The sequence below is a fragment of the Pomacea canaliculata genome, linkage group LG4, assembly GCF_003073045.1.
Source record: "Pomacea canaliculata isolate SZHN2017 linkage group LG4, ASM307304v1, whole genome shotgun sequence".
NCBI classification, from domain to species: Eukaryota; Metazoa; Mollusca; class Gastropoda; order Architaenioglossa; family Ampullariidae; genus Pomacea; species Pomacea canaliculata.
Genome location: NC_037593.1, coordinates 28,033,236 through 28,053,389, shown reverse-complemented (window position 1 = coordinate 28,053,389; position 20,154 = coordinate 28,033,236). Strand labels below are relative to the sequence as shown.

The 20,154-nt window shown below is 39.9% G+C and overlaps 1 protein-coding gene across 2 annotated transcripts; it reads right to left on the bottom strand.

The window, feature by feature from the left end:
- Window positions 1–2,529: 2,529 nt before the first annotated feature.
- On the bottom strand, window positions 2,530–15,229 carry LOC112562141 (protein UBASH3A homolog). 2 transcript variants are annotated; one of them, XM_025235193.1, is made up of 12 exons: window positions 14,901–15,229; window positions 14,246–14,299; window positions 13,426–13,612; window positions 11,796–11,988; window positions 11,152–11,321; window positions 10,740–10,942; window positions 10,239–10,341; window positions 8,657–8,837; window positions 7,771–7,890; window positions 7,330–7,422; window positions 6,638–6,880; window positions 2,530–6,160 (listed from the first exon to the last, which is right to left on the bottom strand). In XM_025235193.1, exons 1-12 carry the CDS (start codon window positions 15,011–15,013, stop codon window positions 5,922–5,924), a joined length of 1,899 nt encoding a protein of 632 aa, XP_025090978.1. In that variant the 5' UTR covers window positions 15,014–15,229; the 3' UTR covers window positions 2,530–5,921. The 2 variants fall into 2 exon arrangements, with proteins under 2 accessions (XP_025090978.1, XP_025090980.1); XM_025235195.1 differs by lacking the exon at window positions 14,901–15,229 and adding an exon at window positions 14,624–14,643.
- Window positions 15,230–20,154: the final 4,925 nt, after the last annotated feature.

Sequence of the window (20,154 nt, the reverse complement as noted above, 5' to 3'; positions counted from 1 at the left end):
GGGTAACTCCGACATCAACAGGCACGACCCCGCCCTGCTTTAACACCCTGCCGGCAGGCCACGGCGTCCTCACCCCTTCAAAATCGCTTCTCATCGCCCTCGTTACTTTTCATCCATGCCCCTGATGGCGTCATCAGTGCAAGGATCTCTTAAAATCCTGCTGACTTTTATTACTCCTAGTCTCTACCACCCACCCTGCACCCCATCCCATCCCCGGAAACGCTTTCCTTCGCAACTACCACCACTGTTCATCACGGAGAGAAGGAGGGATCCTTCTTCGTCCCTCTTACCAATTTTCGGCTCTTGCACGCCAAGTCTTATCATTTCATAAGACTGAGCCAAATGACGCTTCCTTCCTTTTCAAGCGTGACCTGCCGTGACCTCCGCGTGATCTTGCATCGGGGAGTGAAGTTCCCGCTTCCCCCAACCCCGTCCCCTCCTCCCAACCCCACCCAATCACACCTCAAAGACGCCTACGAGTTTGATGTTTATCGCTCTAATTAGACAGAGCACGTGATTAAAAAAACTGCAGGAGAAAGCGATGACGAGGCTAACCTCCTCGACGTGTAGGAGGCTCGTGGTGTCAGTGAGGGCACAGGTTTGTTATGTAATGAAAGGAACTCAGAGATGCACTGAGTGTACAGAGGGAAGTACTTCATGGTGTACGAAATAGCTATATATAGCTTTTGGCTGTTTCAGTCAAGTTTTTACACAAGAAACGGTTGAAAAAAATGTATTCTCACTCTTTATTTTCGCTCTTTGTTCAGTTACAAAAATTTGTGTTGCTGTAAGGTCCGACTTTTCTACTTAGTCAAATTATGATGACTGTAAAGGACTTTGTTTTGCGCGCGCGCGTGCGCGCACACACACACACATACACTACAGTGTGCCCTAAAATTCTTACAAATATAGCATTAAGAAATATAAAAAATAAAAACACTTATTCCTTCACCATGATAACAATGCCAAGCATTTTGTTTTCTTTATCCTCCATAACCACTTTCATAAATTTCTTTTTCTGAACCGCGGCAAACATATTGAAGTGGTTTGTGGAATAAAAGCCGACTAGTTAAGCTTTCTATTTATAACCCTAACCCCTTTCAGTTAAGTCCTGATTTTGGTGGATTCCAGCGTCTTAATAGAGAGGTTTGACTGTATTACTAATTGGAAGAAGCAATGGCAAGATAGAGATATCTGAAAGTGAGATAAAACACAATTTTGGAATCATAAGAAGAGGACGAGGATCAAGGAATGGTTCCGTTTCCTCGCTTGTCAGCATCTGGCAAGATGGACAAGCGGCGAATGGCCTGTGATGCACGTTTCCAGTTACGGACAGAACACAGATTATATATAATACACGGATGTCTATTGAATGTCGACTTCGATAAGTACTTGGCATGACACTTATATCTTTGATTACGTATCATATACACACCAAATATAGTCACATGTAATATTTAGCATTAATAATATGTTTGTAGTAAAAAAAAAATATCTGAGGTTGTAATCTTTTTTAGGTCAGATTAATTAAACATGCGATGTTAACATTCCATTCACCGCATAATTTAAAAATATATTTTATCTGATGTTGAAAGATCTAGAATACATATTTGTGCTCTTTACTTATCTCTAGACAAAAATTAACGAAGCATTAGATAATTTTACTCTGAATGAAGGTAAAAATGTTATGAAATGCCTTTGTTGCATCAGTTTATATCTAACGTGAATGGAGGTGCTCAAAAGCTCTCGAGCTTTTTTTTTTGGTGCAAGGGAAGTAATTAGTCTTTAAAAAGAAATTGCTGAGGGCTGCACCAGTGATTTCCCTTGGTTAAGTGGGCTACAGTCCCACTCGGGATCGTCGCTACTACCTGACAAGTAGCACGGCACCACCAGGTGCGCACGCCAGGCTTGTTTTCCAACCATTGCCATTTCCATGATTGGACTGTGGTGTGCAAATAAGCGGAGACACTTAGGCAAACACTAGATCTTAAAATTGAGAAGAAAATCTTTCACCTCAGAGGAAGAATTGCTTGAGGAATTTGCATAAACTGACTGTATAACCTACTATGCTATTTCAAATCTTAACTGCTCAAACTATAGTGGCAATAATGGCAAAATTATTTTTTTTAAATATACTATTGGGATTGACTGGAACCCTCAGGGGAAGAGGAGAGTTCGGAGGCAAAAGCAGACTTGGAAAAGAACTGAGCGAGACAAAGAATGCTCGAACCACATGGGCCCAAGTGATGGGAACTGCCCAAAATTAGGTCTGCCTGAGAGATGTTTTTGCGGCCCTATGTTCCTCAGGAAGTAGCAAGGACTACACTAACTAAACTATACCATAACTGTCCATTAAAATAATTAATAGCAAGGATTGCACAAGCTGCTTTCCATCGGTAAAGTGTGCAGCGATACTGTCATCGCACCATTACTGGACAACCACCAACAGAACTTTGGTGTAAGTGCATGCTGCCACCATTCCCATACGTTCATACATTCTTCTGCATGCTAAAAAAGATCATAAAATGATGACAGCCAATCGGTGCTCTTTGCACATATATTTCTTAAAAATGAGTCTTGCAGAGTCGGAACAATCATACTGATACATAACTATTTGTTATTGCAATTGCTCTCTCTGGAGTCAAAGCACAGTAATACCTATGATATCACACATCCACAATTCTGTGAGTAGCCAACTGTGCTGTGTAAAGACAATGCGAGATGTGGCTGCGTTTCTCACACATTATACAACAATGCTTCTGTCATGCATTAGCCTTCACTTGCAATCCAAAATGTGCAGTACATTCACAGAGTGTTTTTAAACTTGTTCGGTGCTTAAAAGATACAGATCTGTCACATCTGCTGAACTACTCCATATTTTTATCAGCTCATCAAAAAATAAGGAGGAAATGAAATCAGGAAGAAGGAACATAAAACCATTAGACACAGGAAGTCAGCCTGAAAACCTTCAAGCCTTATAACTTCCAGTACATGTACAGTAAAAATATTTTGTCATATATTAAAAATATTTGATATTTATGCGAAATAAAAACAAAAAAGCCCGTTTTACAATATCTACACAATTTTTTTTTTAATGCAGTTCCATATTAAAAGAAAGACTAGACAAAACTCTAGCACCATTTTCACAGGATGTGGTCTTCCTATTCAGATATACTTTTCAAGTATCCATAGTAGATAACACTTGCAGTAATAGTGACAGCAACAACAAAATGTTACACTGATAATCCGTTTTCATGGATCAAGTGAGAAAGTGTGTAAAGGTCATCATGTAAGATGGCACAGAATAATGACACAATGTCAGTGGATCACATTCGTCAGCAAAATCTCACTCTCTTTGCAAAGCAACAGTTTAGGGAAAGTGGAGCACTGTGAGCTAGCCAGATTCTTATTAAAAGCAAAAATGCTTAAAAATATTTAGGTTTGCAATACTTAAAGAATAACAAAAGAAAACAACTGCAACTTCACAAAACTTTGAATTTCAAATAAATAAAACTTGGTACACAACAGCCTTTGTTTTAACAGAACAGGAAGTACATGTGAAACATCAATGTTAGGAGACAGTAAAGAGATCCATAGTAAACTGTATTTTGTTTCTGGAATGCAGGCAAACCACAGTAATATACTGCTGTACAGATTGCTGTACCTTTATCCAAGCTGCCATATACATGCCCACCACTTTACAAGCAAGAAGGCAAGTCACGAGGTAAGCGAATCACAAAGTCACAGGAGGTCACAGGGTAAGCAAGTCAACAAGTATGTTTGTCTTCCACAAAAATGAGCTTTAACAACAACAACAACAAAATCATTCATCAATTGTCAGCAAACATGCTGCCAGTGTAAATTTTAAAGTTGTAAAGAAATTCTTGTTACTGCATTAAAGCAGAATTTAACATTTGTCATCAAAATTTGTTGCTTCAAAAACTGAGACATGATTTAAATTATGACTTGAGAATAAAGTGGTTTTCGTTAATTTTATCCAAAAATAATTTTCAAGTTCTACTTCTTAGGATTTCCCCACCCAACCACTGGTTGTCAACTTTCTTCATGAATAAGTCACATTGTAAGCTTCGTGACTCATTAAAAAGCTAGTATGTTATGAATTCTACATTCACACCACCACCAGCAATTGTTCACATCAGACAGTTGTGCTTTAAATGCACGCAAAACAAGTCACAAAGATACGCAATGACACATGAAGTTATAATACAACATGCTGGTAACAGCCTGGTTATAAAGCAAGGGATAAGACTGTGCATTCATAAGACATTTGGACAAATAAAATAAGCATAAGATAAAACTTGAAACAACAGGCTGTCAATAGACAGATCATTTAGCTCTGATCCTGTCAACAGCCACATTATAAAAGCACATGAAAAAACTGAGCAGCAAAGAAATCTGAAGTGTACTGAAGGGGGAAAAAAAACCATGTTTCAGAAGACATTTGCTTAAAACATCATTAATTTATTTTTTACCTCATAACTTTAAAAAAACTCACACTTTCTCTCTCTGCACACACGCAATACACACATATTATGATCTTCCCAAAGGGTATATCTGAAAAATTCTGAACACAACGTGCAGTTTTATATTTGAGTATATTTATGCTTGTATGTGTATATCTCTGCATGCACAGGAATCTTATTTCTCACAAGAGTATCACAGGATCTCCTAGCCAGATCGTGGCTTTATCATAATGCAGTGACTATCAGACAGCAGGATCTAGAAGCCAAGATCTCGTTGTCAGTTCGTGGCACTAAGACCCCCAACCAGCTTGTGAATTTGTAAAATTTTTTAAATATTAAGAACATCTCTCTTGTGGGCGCTAAGTAGCTCGAAGTACAAAAATAAATGCTATAGTTTAGATGTCAATGACAAGAACATCTTTCTGACCAATAGTTACATACTATAAAAACCCACTGACAGTAGATTCCAGCACTATAAGCCTATTTAATACTCTTTAACATTAAGCCGAGGAGCCCAACAGTGCACTCGTCTTCTGAAAACTAACACCTACATTTTTTCCAAACCTCTTTGCATGCAGACAGCAGTAACTGAGCAACAGTCTGTACTATGGCAATGTAGCTCGGAAAAAAAGAAAGGCTGCAGCTGAAAGTGACCAGGAGATATGAAGGAACTCTGTAAAATCTTTATTTTAAAGTGATTCGAGGCTACATTTCCCTTTGCCTCCCACCGACACTAGTGATCCTGTTGCCATGTTGCAAGCATGATGCCCTCAGGAACACTGTGCGGGCTTGTCATCACCTCTGAAGTTGTGGCTGAAGTTGCCAAAATCTCCTGCTATCATCCACAGTTCACAGTCCTGTTATCAACTGTACTTATTTATTTTCATTTCTTCTCGTTTTCTTCATGTTCTCATTTTTTTTTTTTTTTGTGAAAAATTTGTGATCGTAAATTCAAAGACACATCACATCAGCTTGCAGACACTGCTTGTGTCTGTCCTTCATGACATGCATCTATATATTTTGTTCACCCCACATGGTCCATTTGTTATTTTGCATTGACATTTGCATGCACAGCTCTGCATGGTGCAAACCCAAGCTGACAGTCCAGACGATCACCAGGTAAGGTGAATAAAATTTCAGGTCTGGGAGTAAACACTTCTTACATTCCCTGGGACAGCATGATAAAGCAGCCTCCAGGATATTGCAATCTACAGCATTATAATCACAGATGCCTTTTTGAGTCAATTCTTATGTTTTACATCTGACAATCTTAGCTTCCCTATGTGCCCACTAAGCCTCCATGATAATTTTTTGGAAACTGCTTTTGCAGGCTAAGGACACATTCCATATTCCTACTGCACCTAGTGCTATCACTGGTGATATCAGGGCCTTTTCTTTCTTTCCTTGTTGCTCTTTGTTTGACAGGCTCTCTTGTGATCACTGTAATATTTTCCAGTTGAAAAGTTTGTTTTGAGTATGAGTTAACGGTGATACTGGTGGTTCTGTTAGAGCCCAGCGTTTGCTGTTTGGGTCTTGAAGAGCAACAGCCAGACAGCAATAGGGAAATTGGTTCAAGATTTCGCGGAACTCGTTGTTGGTGCGTGCGTTCTTACCACAGAGCTGCCGTAAACATGCATCAAGGCTTCCTGCATGGCCCACAATCAGAACACCTCCACCTGGTGGTGTAGAATAGAATGCAAAGTATAAAATAAATTTAATTTCTTTTTTAACTATAATAAATAAAATATTTAAAAAAACTTAACTGTAGGCATGAACTATCAGAATAACTAATGAACAGGAAAGTGCCATAAACCTTGAATGTATTTTTTTCAACTCTATCTTTGATTCATTTGTTTGTGACTAACATTGTTAAATATAAAGTGAACAACTTGTACACTTTGTATAATCCTGTGTTTCAAAAACCCTAATACTATCTTCTAAATAATGTTCTTTAGTCCCCTGAGTGTGTCTGTGGATCTAGGGGTAAACTGCACATCCGAAGGACAGGGATAATAAACTGTGAATCTCATTTTTGAATTTTTATCTGCTATACCTGAATAATTTTTTTAAATAGAGCAGAGTGTACCGTTCACAAATGTCGAACTATTGACAAAGGATTCTGACTGAATAAAGAATACACATCCATCACCCACCTTCACTCTCATGTTTGCGAGCCACATGGCGGCTGAAACTGGTGCATCGATTGTAGTATTCTTCTACATTCTCGGCTAGGTTTAAGTTACGAGCAGCAATGAAAGGGACGTAACTTGTGTTTACGGAAAACCCTGCTGCAGCAAGCTGCTCAGGTGGCATCCACGGGGGCAGCCCTGCCTTGTACCACCCACACCACTCAAAAACTGTTGGCTCAATGCACAACTGACAGGTGTATCCAGCACCTGTAGAAAAGGAAGGCAAACTGTGTATGGCATCCAACATGTTCATGCTTTCTTTTATTTAAATCATTTTCAAAATTCAGTCTTCAGTCATCAGTTACCTTTCAAGGAAACTAGCATGCCATTTCACCTTACAAATCTTACATTGTTGTTCCCCACTCTCGCATAAATAAACAGCCCTGAGATAAATGCAGTCTTTACCAGCACCTCACCTGCCAATGACCCAAATACTGTTCTAGTCAGATGACATCATATTCTGCAATGACAAATCATCTTACTGCTCTTATTTTTACACAACAGATGTACCATGAACTGAGGATTTCCAGCCTTTGCTTGCCACTAATTTTTGCCTGTGGCTGTCTCCTAAAGTCAAGTTTATTTTCCTTCTAACTGCCTTAAACTGGTCATTTTCCAGAAGAACCTTTAGTGCAGAAGAAGCATATGTAACAGACCTCTCAGCACCTCTTGTGCTGTCTGCACACATCGCAAAGCAGGAGATGCGTAGACATAGCTAATGGTTACACCACTATCTCTCAGAGCTTCCCCTGAAAAAGGAAATTAGTTTAGTTTATTCTCCTTTGAGGAGCATAGGGCCCAACAGCACCTCGCCAGCAGACCCGGTTTGGGGCAGCCCCCTTCAGTTGGGCCCATGTGGTTCCGATGTCGAAAAAGGAAATTAGCAGCAAAAAAAAAAAATCATCCTCACAAACTGATCTCAGTCTGGAAGACCAAGAAAGACTTTGAAGTCTTAGAAAATCTTCTGTGCAATTCAAATACAGTTAGACTTCCATGCTCCCTTATAAGATGAAACATCAACAAAAGACAAAAGGGAAGCAATTTTTGTGGTGCTCTCACATTTTAAAAGCTTCAGCTCCAGAAGAACACTGGCTCACCTGTAAGTCTTGCCTCACATCGCCCAATCTCTGTGAGTGGTGCATCTTGTTCAAACTCCTTAAAACTTTTGCGGGGCACCATTCTGCGTGGCAGATTGAGGTTGTAACGTGTGTAGTTTCCTACAGGAGAAATTATACACAGAAGGATATTATCACAAGGGTTCTTTCTTTCTGTTGTGAGTAGCCAGCACATCCACAACAACAGAAATAATAGACTTACATTCTCTCTATCTATATCTCACATATATATATATATACACACTTCTTAAGCTAGTATTTTATGCTGACCCATCCTCAACACCTCTGCTCACAAACCCACTTCCTCCTTCCCCTAAACACTTTCTCCTTAGGTCATTCAGAGTCATCCTCAAGACATTTCCCTATTACAAGCAGACACCTGATTTTCATTTGCAAATTCACAGCTAACATCTGCTGCCTTGTCCAGTGAACAGCACAAGGAAATGAGAAGTGGAAAAAAGCGGCCCCCATCACCAGCAGGATTTGTTGTTGTTGCAGCTATTGTCTAACTGCATTCATCAATATAATGACCCCATTTTTCACAAATATTTTAACAAGTAGCTGATGATTAAAAGTTAGGAAATTTTTTTAGTGATCTTTATTTTCCAAGAGACAAAACAAAAGTCCCAAAATCTCATGCTATCTTGCGGCTATCTGCATCCAAGAATACAATGATCCCCATCTTCCAAGAATATTTAAAACAAGAGGCTAATTATGCCTCATCACAGTCACTCGTATTTCCTGAATAGATCAGACAAAGTCTAGAGCCAGTACTAGATGCACGAAGACTTAACTGGAGCCACTCAATTTAAACATAACAAGTGTCGCATGCAAGATGCAGATAGCAACTAAAATGTAAGCATACTACCTTTGGAATCAAAACATTTTTCACACCATCCCCTGGCAAAGGTAAAGTCACAGCGCTCGCCATGACGCATGACAAGGATGCTAAGAGGCTTCTTTTCTATAACCTCCATCTGCTTGAGCGGTGGTGCAGAGGCAATGATGGGGCTGCCCGTATTGTCCTGGCTCTTTTTCTTTCTGTACACCTGTCACACATAATCACTCTGCACATTTCTCTTGTAACTTGTCACGGACCCGTCTGTTAGGAACAAGGGGTTGTTGCCCCTGTCTTTTGTTTGTCAGAGATTATTGCCCTTACCAGTATCGGCGAGTGTTTTTGGTTGCGTCGTGTTTAGCGTCAGAACACGACGTCATTTTATGACGTAGTTTTAGATTGTGGGGAGAGTGAAAATTTTTGGACGAAGCAGACGACGGGAGACGAGATATAGAAAGGACAGGCGTGAAAGTGTCGGACTGTACGTGTGGGTACAAGGACCGGTAATAAGTAAATTAGTTGCTTGCCCAGTCAAGGAACTACGAAGGGACTCGTTGGGAGTGTGGAATCCCAAAGTAACCGCCGGAGAGGTGATGAGAAGCGGACGGAGATTTTTGGAGAGAGAGGACGGACGGAAAACTGAGGAGCTGTCTGACTGTACGTGTGGATACAGAGACAGTTGGGAGAAAGGACGAGTAGCGGACAGAGTGAATGGATTGTCCGTTTTGGGGACCTTGCGTATGTGCAATTCAAGGAGGATTTCATTTTGGGTGTGAGTAACTAAGACTAGAGTGAATGGATTGTCCGTTTTGGGGAACTTGCGTATGTGCAATTCAAGGAGGATTTCATTTTGGGTGTAACTAAGACTAACGATCTATTCAAAACATACGACAGTTTTGTGTGGAAGACCTACGGACTTTGTATATATTTAGTTAATGTTGATTGATTTAAAGTTTTGTTGCCCACGACAGATCTTTGTGATATGTGATTGAAAGAACACGCAAGGGGACGCGTGCGTGTAGCGAGTGAAAGTGTGATCAAAAACAGCGTCTCTGACATAACTCATGTTTGAAAAGGAAATTACAGTGACACAGCAGTTTAAAAAGATAACATTCAGAATCTGGGGTATGAAAATTTGTTGACACACAGAGCTTAATAAAAAATTACCAAAAAAAAAAAAAAAATTACAAAGGTCTTTCCAGAATCTTCAGTCATATATTTCCAAATTATATGTTGAATATTATCTTGATCAAAAATCTCATCTATGCCCATGCTTGTCAATTTCCCTTTTGCACCTTGTATCCTATGAATTAATTTCACTTGAAGAATGTTGAAGTGTTCTGCAACTTTTTGAAAGAATGCAGCAGAACAATACACATACTTAAAAAAAAAGTTAATACAAGAACAGAAAACCTTGCAGCAATGGAAGATAACATAAAAATACTACCATAATAACTCTCAAAATATCAACTGCAATGAAAAGAAGAAGAAGATGGGTCGAAACCGTTTCAGTTATTAAACACAAAACGTGACAGCAGGATTCCACCTGTAACCTGCTGGCATGTCAGTATAATTAAAAACTGCCCATGATTCTGTGGCTGCTGTCACTCACTTTTGCATAAAGCTCATCTGACTGCCAGATATTGTCGTAGTCACCATCCCCACCACTGGCCACACCATTGGTTGCTACTGCTTCCTCTGACACTGGAAGAGACCTGTAACAACAAAGTCAGACAAAACTAATGACGCAAGCTCATATAAGGGTTGATCTCAGCTTAAAAAGCAATAATTTGATGGATGCCTTTTTTTAAATTTCAATGGTGGGGGAAATACAATGGATGTGGAAAAAAAAAGGAAATAAGAGATGAAGGCTAAAAAAAGAGGAAAAAATCTACCTCAGGTATAATTCAGTTAGTTATTCAACCAAAAGAACAAAAAAATCTACCCATCCCAACTTACCTCAGAAAAAAAGCTGCTGTTATATGTTTAGTCATGCTCCCAGAGATATTTCTGAATTCAAAGGCTACCAAGCCTTTTCCTGATACAGCAGACAGAAGTTTTAATAGGAAATACAAAAGCATAAATGCATGCCAGCATTTCTCAGCACTTTCACCTGTGCAGTGCCCATAGCCAAGTTTCCGATGTGCGTTGTGTGAAGATATATGGGAAGACACCAGTACCTCCAGTCAGCCAAGATGTTCCTGTGTACCAGCCATCGGGACTGTTCTGACCAGGTGTCAAAAATAGGTAGTCGCCCTCGATCAATTCCAACTCATCATCCTGATCTGGCGAATAGGCCTTAACAACCTTGCGTACCTTCACAGACGATAGTGCTGACATAAATGTACATGAATCTGCACTTCTCTTTCTATAAACACTAAGCATGCATCCTCTACTGCATGACCTTAAAGTTTTTTTCAAGGTTTCTGTTTATCACTGACACCACTATGCCTGCCCAAAACATATATTTATACCCACACATAAACATGCATATATTTACAAACATGTCACCAAAGCCAACAAACCTCAGAAGTAGCCAGGCGAGGGTCACGAGAGTACAGTCTCAGGTCCCACCGTACATCGGCATTAAGATCAATTTCATGAGCAAGCTTCTCCAAACGAGGATGATGTTCAGAGGCATGCTGGTGGGCGAGGGTTATATGCAGCTGTTTCTTGGGCCCATTGTTGACTATGCCTGTGAAAATGGACACGAAAAGAAAACCTAGAGAATCCTAATATCTACAAATCAGAAGACATAATTTTTCACAATTTATAACCTCCTAATTTTATATTAAATATTGTCTAATATATGTGGCACATGTGCGTTCTCTTATTTCGTTCTATATTAATTGGTTTTATGATCATTTTTTTCTGGTTTGTAACTATTAATTATAATGAAACAATGAAAGGTAAGTAAAATAAAAAAAGGAAACAGAATGGAAAAAAAGCAACTGCTCTCAGTTCTATAAAAAATGAGACAGAAAAATAGCCTATTAAAAAAACAAAAAGAACTGGCCTACATCAGTAACTAGTCTAGTAGCAGCTATGTAGCTACTGAATCTGAAATGCCTGCATCAAAATCTTCATTTCTGAAAAAGCCTTCATCATCATCAAACATTCAGCTAGAAGACAAATTGTGATAGCTACTGTATTATATACGCTAGCATACCTTCAGCCTTAACCAGTCCTGCAAACTTGGACACAATCCCTTCCAGAAAGTTGTCATAAAGGCCAGCCACCATAAGCCCAATGAAGCCTTTTTGTGAGAACAGATCAAGCTGAAGCTTTCCTGGAGCCTTCTGCAGATCATCCTTAAGAGCTGCCAGACAGTGTTCCAGTGCAGACAGTTTTTTGTCCTCCACCTGTTGCCAAGGTAACAAGCACAAGCTGATTTTATAATGCTGAAGGGCCTTTTTAACCAAACAAATATTATTTACAGCAAATAAGCACTTGATACAGGCTACTCCTCTACCGAGCAACAAGCTGTAAAAGAAATCAAATTAGATATAAAAAAGATAAGAAAATGGATGTGTCCACTGATCAACACAGTTCGCAAGGAACTAAAGTCTGTGGAACCATCTCAATTGTGAAATCTTCCCATAAAAAGGAACTGAAGTCACCAAGATAAAAGGGCATTCACATTCCAAACACAATGGCAGACACTTTAATACAAAAACTAGCATAAATTCCACAGTAAAGACATCAGATGAGATTAAAAACAAAAATTTAAAAAAAGAAAGGGAGCACCCCACTCAAGCTGGTTAAGCAAAGGGACACAACTCTCCATATGGATAAATATAAACTTTTATACAAACATCATGTAAAAATTTGACAAAACTCATCACATATATTTGGCTTATATCTTTGACAATAATACTAATTTGTGCACTTGTATTACACAGTGTCACAACCCAGATAGGTCACACTCTCTGTGCTGACCAGTAAGGATGAAAAAAAAACATTTGAACATTAGGTAACAGAAAATGAAAGGTGAGATACATATAGGCACACTGAACAACATAAAGATGAAGTACAAGAGTAGAACATAATGCAATGCAGAAAGGTATAAAGGGATATAGGGACTATAAACAGTGTAGGGATGGAGTAGATACATAATGGTGCACATGGCAGACAATATTGCAATAGGAATTCAGGACAGTCATTCAAGGATAGTATTTAGTGAACAAATATGTTTTCAGAGAACGTTTGAATGTAGCCTAGTAGTCAGAGGGGAAAATGTGATGTGGAAGAGAGCTCCAATGCTTAAAAGCACAGAGGAAGAAGATCCATTTTTTATGTGACTATCTTTGTGAGAATGAGGGATAGAATGATGGACATGAAGCAAAGGTTTCGAGCAGAAGTGTAGGCAGACAAGAAAGTAGACAGGGAAGTACCCATCAAAGAATCCGTGGCATAGAGTTGAGAGCCTGTAGTCTATTCTAGCTTTCATAGGTAGCCAATGAAGAGAGTGAAGAAGTGGTGTGACATGCTCAGATTTAGAGTCCAGAAAACAAGACAAGCAGCTGAATTCTGAACTTTTCAAAGCTTGTGAATGATGACTGTGGACAGCCATTGAAAAGAGATTAGTGTTATTTTCACAAAGACATGTTTTGTCTTGAAAAAGAAGTAGCAAGAATCTTTAGTCCCTTCCACGCAAACCTTGAACATACCCGCCTTAAAATATGACCACCATATTTTAAGAAACTAAAAAATATCAAATACTGAATATGACATTCTATACTATAATTTTCACCTCCCTACATTTTAATAATTTCTAGATTTAAAAAAAAATTACACACCTTAAAGAATGAGCACAGGGTCATATGAGGGAAGAAGTTGTGTGCACTGTTCCAGCCAAAGGTGGCTAACGACTTCTCCCAAAAAGTTGCCAATCCTTCCTGCAGCTTACCCACAGGACACAAATAGAGGATGTACTCTCGTGGGATATCTTGGTCCAGTGTTGGATCATTCACATGTGACAGCAGCCTGTACAATTGTTTCATACACACATTTTTGTGGAAGCTTGGCTACCTAAAATGAACAAGTTTTTTGTAATCTAAACTAGTTTAATCCTCTAAACACTGCATAAAAGTATAAGACTGGCTAATAACTGAAGACTGTGAAGACAACAGCTGGTGGTTTGCTGCTCTCAGTGAAACATTAGACTGAGAAAGCTATACATTTTTGGTAAGGAGAAAGCTTGAACTTTGCAATAAAAGTAAAGAAAATTGCCTTCCCCGTGCTTCCTCGGCAAAGCCATGATCGTGGCTCATCGTGCTATAAGTGTTAAAGAGTTTACAAGTTTGAAACCTACTTATAATCACAAGGTTGTCAAATAAACTTGCAGATTTCTCCACTTTCTCCTTTACCAAATTTCTTAACTCTTGCCAATTAATCATTACAAATAATCTGTAAAACAAGCAAAAATCAAGTTTGTCCAGCATTCTCTTTCTACCTCTTCCCCTCTCTAGAAACTCTCACTAATTTACCCTTAAAGTCCTTACATCAGCAATACATATATCAATTCTGAGATGTTACATCATCAGTACCTGAATGTGTATGATTAATTTATGACCTCTACTTTGCCCAAGAAGATCAATAAACTATAGCAGGATTTACCAGTCTAAGGCCAGCTGCACTCCTCTGTCTCCTGTGGCTGCCAAGGCCTTCACACTGAAATATTAGTTATGTGGATGTCTGACATCAAAATACCCAGAAATTACTGACTAGAAAAAAAAGGTAAATCAAAAGCAGCAAGGCATAGCTGTGTTTTAACCATACAGTTTATCAACATCTTCATCATTATCTTCCTTCAAGCGGTGCTTTGGTGTTATGTAAACAAACCCTTGCATGCGTAATCCATATGATATGAAACAAATTTTCAAAAAGCTATACAAACAAAAACTCCAAACAAGTTCACGAGTCGTTCCCCTTAGTTTCATTCAAAACTATTTTCGTATTTTTTTTAGATAAAAAATAAACTGTTGTGATTACCACCTCATAATCACCTCGACAGTACGTCTCTACGACTTTAGCCAACGACCTAAACCAGCCGAAATCATCGCTTACGTGTGTTCACAAGGTATGCATAAGGAAGTATAAAATAGCTCCTGCCACACTCAAGACCCAGACTATGACTAATCCAGTCATCAGCACTGTGTCATTTTCTTTCGATGTTGCAGTGACACATCTGACAATCCCTGAAGTGTCATACTAAGAGCCGAACATCACTGTCTAAAGATATAAAACGTAAAAAAATAAAATAAACACGCACCATCTCTGCTTGGGAAATCCCATCTGAAGTAAGATTTCTAAGGCAGACCTGGCGCTCTGTCTTTTAATCGTATCATTCTGCGAGTGCAGACGAGGAGGAGCAGCCGCTGCCATTGCTGGGCCGGATGGAGACCGTGAACTCTCCTGTGCGTGAAGTGTGGGGCAGGTGGTCACCAGCGGTTCGCCTGAGTGATAACGCAGATATATTCACAGAATCTTGTCATTTCAGCGACAGGAGTACTGCAAAGTCGTTCTGGAATATTTAGTTTCAAGTAGGATTTAGTGTTGCACATAAGACATACATAAAAAGTTGAGTAATACACCCGATTCAGTTTCGACAGCGCACGAGGAAAACTTCCTGCGAGGTGATTGGTTGGTGAGGAGAACATGACTTCCGGTTTCTTCTCGACAGTGGAGAACTTTGTGAAAGTATCTGTATCAGCATTACAGGAACTGGATTGTAACTCAAGACATGCACGTGTAGAGGAAAATTCCTGTTGTTTTTCTTTGATCTTTATCAACGGCATATGACAGTATTATCATTGTGGCGTGAGAGACATTTTCCTACACAATTCTTCAAATCAAAGTTTTTATATCTCGTCAAGAAGTAAACAATCTGTTCCAGCACTATCTAAATGTAAGATCTCTCTTTCTCTCTTGTTTCCTGTCGTTGTGATAACATCATGAGTTTGAGGAAATTTGATGTAGGCGCTAGTCGAGCCTAGTTTGTGACTCTTGCAGTAGGTCATCCAACTCGGAGCCTGTCCTTGATGTTAGCTAACTTTTTTTCTGCTTGCTTCATCGACGTCCTCCATCCACCCATCTCTGGGGGACTGTCTTCGGTAATGTGTCATGTCGAACGACATGCTCGAAGCAAACCATGAAATACAGAGCAGTCTCCGAAGGCACTTCATCTTGAATGCTTGAATCTTTGTCTCTGCATCAGTCGGCAGGGTCCAAGTTTCGCAGCCGTGCAGCAAAATAGGACCGACCAGGGACTTGTATAGCTTGAGGTTGTTCTTGAAGCTGATACTCCGTTGTCCTATATTTTTTCCAATCTCGCCGTTGCTTCGACGAATGTCCGCTACGCAACTGCTGAGAGACCCAGTAGTGGCCAGGCTCTTTCGGACACAGAGGCAAATTCTCCGCCCTGGTTTAATGTAACGTGGACAACCTCTCAGGTCAAGTGAAACAGACGGAACAGGTAAAGGGGCGGTCATGGGAGAAGAAACAACCCTGGGTCACGGAAGTTCGTCGCCTCTGTGATCGAAGACGAGAGCTAAAGTCAGAGAGCAATCCCTAAACAGCGGTCGAATATCGCAAGGTCAATCGCGCGATCAAGAAAAGGATGAATGCAGCCAAAGAAGCTTGCATCGAATAGAGATGTGCAGATTGTGGAGTAAAGGTCAGCAGCACAAGTCATCTGTCATCTCAGACAGCGCTGGCAACCTCCTCACGGAGGAGAAGGCTGTACTAGACCGATGAACAGAATATTGCTTTGATTATACAACATCGAGCTTGAGACGGACCCGAACATGCTCAACGACGATATGGTCACGGACTCAGAACCTCAAGCTCTGCAGGTCTTACAGGGAGAGGCCGATGAGGCCATTCGTACCATGAAGAGTGGAAAGTCTCCAGGGTCGACAACATCCCAGCAGAGTTGTTCAAATATAGTGGGGAAGAGGCTGGTCGAGGCTGTAGTCACCACCGATATCTGCACTCGGGTGTGCTCTCGCATTTGCCATGTTGATGCTTGACAAAAACCGTCTCGGCAGACGGCATTAAGGTCTGGTTACATTTCATCTTATCGGGATTGAAATCTCCGATCACGGGGAAGATATCCCTCTTGTTCACCTTCTCGAACACAGCACCCGTGAGTTTCATAGAGCACGGATTAAAATCTCTATGTAAAATACAACAACACGCTAAGATGTTTACTCTGTGAAGACAGTTGTTGATCAACTAATCAACAAACAGCACTTCCCTAAGTTTCCTTGTCCCACTAATCTACCCTTTCTCCGTTTTACTGTCTATAATCACTTGATTTATTTTAGTTTTATTCGCAGTTTAACCTTAATTAGCATTTTGGCGATGGCTATACATATATATGTATATGTTACAAAGTTACATCATCATGAACAAAGTCTACAAATAAAACAGATGTGGATAATTGCACTTTCTGTATCAAGAGAGACGTGTGTTAACCGACATCCTCAAAAATCAATCAAGCATTCAATAAATAAAATATTCCGTGTTTCAGCTTCCAGACGAGTCTTCGAGAAGCCGATCGTTGGGTCGTCAATGTCCGTGACAGCTGGCCAGCATTCACCTCTTAATTAATGTTATTGAAGAAATAAATCTATTAACTGTCAACCGACTTTCTTCCACGACTCCTTCCGCGGGTGAAAGTGTTCCGCGCTTGCGCAATGATACACGGTATGACGTCACTGGTGGGGGAGGGGAGATGGATAACGGAACAATGACAGACACCTCGAGAGGAGAATGACCTTCAGGTGCTCAGACGACGATAAAAGAGAGCGAGTGAAAATGCGAGTTGCCGCCATCGAGTGACAGAAAACCAATGAACGATCAATATGGCGTTGGAATGTGCGGCGTTGTTAGGCGGTCGCCATGTTGTTGCAGTGCATGCTGGTTACAAGTCCGATCCGGTCGGCAGCGTTTGGAGTTCAAGGCACTTCAAGGGGTCTGCACGAGCGCCGCTTATTTACGAACACGATTAGAGAAAGTGCAATTTCCGGATAGTTGCCAGTCTAAACAATTTTGTCCCGAGTAATGGCGCTTGGGGGCGACCTGATTTATTTTCGTACGCGCTTGCTTGTCTGACCACGGACGTGTACAGGTGGATTGTTGTCTGTCTGCCGAGACCAACGCTTAGCCTCTTGTGGAGTTCTCCGATGCTAGTCTCGGCGAGCCTAAACAATGAATGTTACTAAACCGGAAGCTTTGTACACTCCTGCCTCGTTTTAGTAGTTAACAGTTAAAAAAAAAAATCGTCTGCCAGCAGTCCAGTAATACGAGTTCGTTTTTGAATGAAAGTACATTACAGACCTCACTTTTTTCAGGACCAGCTATTTTTGTAAGGGCAATGCCTATCGTCTCTCACTCTTGCTTGCAGACAGGATCGTAAGTAAAGGTCGTTCACCGTCGTTGGTTCACATCTCATCACGTGGTACATGCACTTTTCTCTGGATTAAAGCTTGTTCACAGTGCAAATTTACATTCGATTTTTTTTTTTCAACCCTGACTTGGGGACTGACCTGTTACACTCATGCTCGAATGGCCAAACTTTGTTACCAGCTTAACAAACCTTGAACTTAACCGCTTTGCTGCTCAGTCATTCTGTCCAAAAATAAAGGCCGACAACGAAACCTGAACCCAAACCCTAAACCTAACCCAGAGTACAAAGCCCTTAATCTCTTTTAATCATGCTGGACTAACAAATTTTAAAGAAAGCACACACAAACACACAAACAAATAAGTTCTCCAGAACACTTTTTTTAAAGTGAAAAATGAAACCAGCAAAGTTTTCGCTGAAAACTACTCACTTTTCTCTCTATCAGCTTCGGCAAAATCTCACCAGCTAAGCTACTTGCAAGACAGTTGGTTGTGCAAACACGGTATAGGTGAAAAAATCATAAATACAAAATATGCACAAATCGGTTAAAGCATGTGTTAAATGTGGGGGTTATATTGAGTGTACAAAGGAGGTTAATCAAAGAGATATGTGTAACCCTTTTATTTTCTCGCTTTTCACTAGTGAGCTAGAAAATATTTATTAGCTTTTTTATTTACAAATGATATTGTATTGATGTCAGAAATTGTAATAGGATTACATGATCAATTGAATGTATTGCATAAAACATCAGTAACTCTTAGCTTAAATGTTAATAAGATTAATAATATTGTTGTTATTAATAAAAACGAATGAAAGTATGCAAAATAAACTTGAACTGCATTTTTATTGGTCGTCATAAGACAACAAATGAAAGGATGGTGTACACGTACCTTGCAGAAGTCAGTGTAAAAGAAAAGTCGCCGCCGAGGGTTTTCTTCGGGTTCTCAAGTTTCCCTCACCTCTGTTCATAAAGGAAAATCATCACTCGACGAACAAGCAAGCGACTTTGAAACATCAGACTATGAGCAAAGTTCATTGGGTATAAAGCTACATATTATTTTGTGTATAGAAATATTAATCATGGGAAATTAATTAAATGGCTTAATAGCTAGTCTGGTACTAATGCTACTGTGGATATCTATGATTTATCTTTAAAACTAGAAGAGAGAGCAACATAAACCGTAAAATCATTACTAAGACCACTCATACTGCGGACATCTTTGACTTGTCTTTAATTAAACTTTAAAAATCCTCAGCATAAAGATTGTTGCACTTGCGAGGATGCTTATTTTCCTCGCCTTATGGAGTGAGAATTAAGCTGAGAATCAGATCACTCTTCACGAAATGTTTCCTTGAAGTTGCACTTTAGTCTTCAGTCCCTCACCCCAACGCACGAAGTGTGCATACATGCGTTCACACGTACTTACACTCATGCGTGAACACGTACACATACTACACACACATACACACACACGCACGCGCACTATACACAAGCTCGCCATTGCCATCTGATTAAAGACTTTTTTGGAGGATGTCATGGTTTGTAGAATCTCAGTGGGGAAGACATTACGATTTGAGACATTCTAAAGTAAAAGGTCAAAGGAAGAATGTGGCAACAGCAGGTTTTATATCTGTAAACCTGACCCCCCATGCTGTAATGGTCAAACTTGGGAGGGGGGTACAGTTTACCACAGTGGGCGACAGGGAAATTTTACTTCATTTTAGAAATTAAAAAAATTATCCCACTCTCTGTCCGTTCACATTAATCTTTCTTCCTCAATTTCCCTAGCTGTATATTTCTGTTATATTTAATTACACTTATTTCTGTGGCTTAGTCACGGAAGATGCTGAAATATAGTTTTTCTGGTGTGAGATGAACCCATTTTATTGTAACCCTCAAGCTTGTATATTTTTTAAGCGGTTAAAGTAGCCATTCACACGAGGGCACCACGGACAATAGGTCATCATCAAATGTCTAGGACCCTTTAATGTAAGGGACCCCGGGTGGAAATATGACACACCACAAACAGTTTTATCTCTCATGCACCCCGAGTACAATTTTATTGTTGAAAACTCTGTGTGAAGCTAGGAGGATTCTCAGCAGATTTGTATGTAA

What these genes read in the sequence shown, in the direction of transcription:
- LOC112562141 (XM_025235193.1), bottom strand. Translation starts at nt 15,013, where the DNA reads ATGGCAGCGGCTGCTCCTCCTCGTCTGCACTCGCAGAATGATACGATT. An exon ending in CCCTGTGCTCATTCTTTAAG is followed by an intron (nt 11,989 to 13,425) that starts GTGTGTAATTTT and finishes CCTTGGCAACAG; the next exon opens with GTGGAGGACAAAAAACTGTC. An exon ending in AAAATGTTTTGATTCCAAAG is followed by an intron (nt 7,891 to 8,656) that starts GTAGTATGCTTA and finishes TTTCTCCTGTAG; the next exon opens with GAAACTACACACGTTACAAC.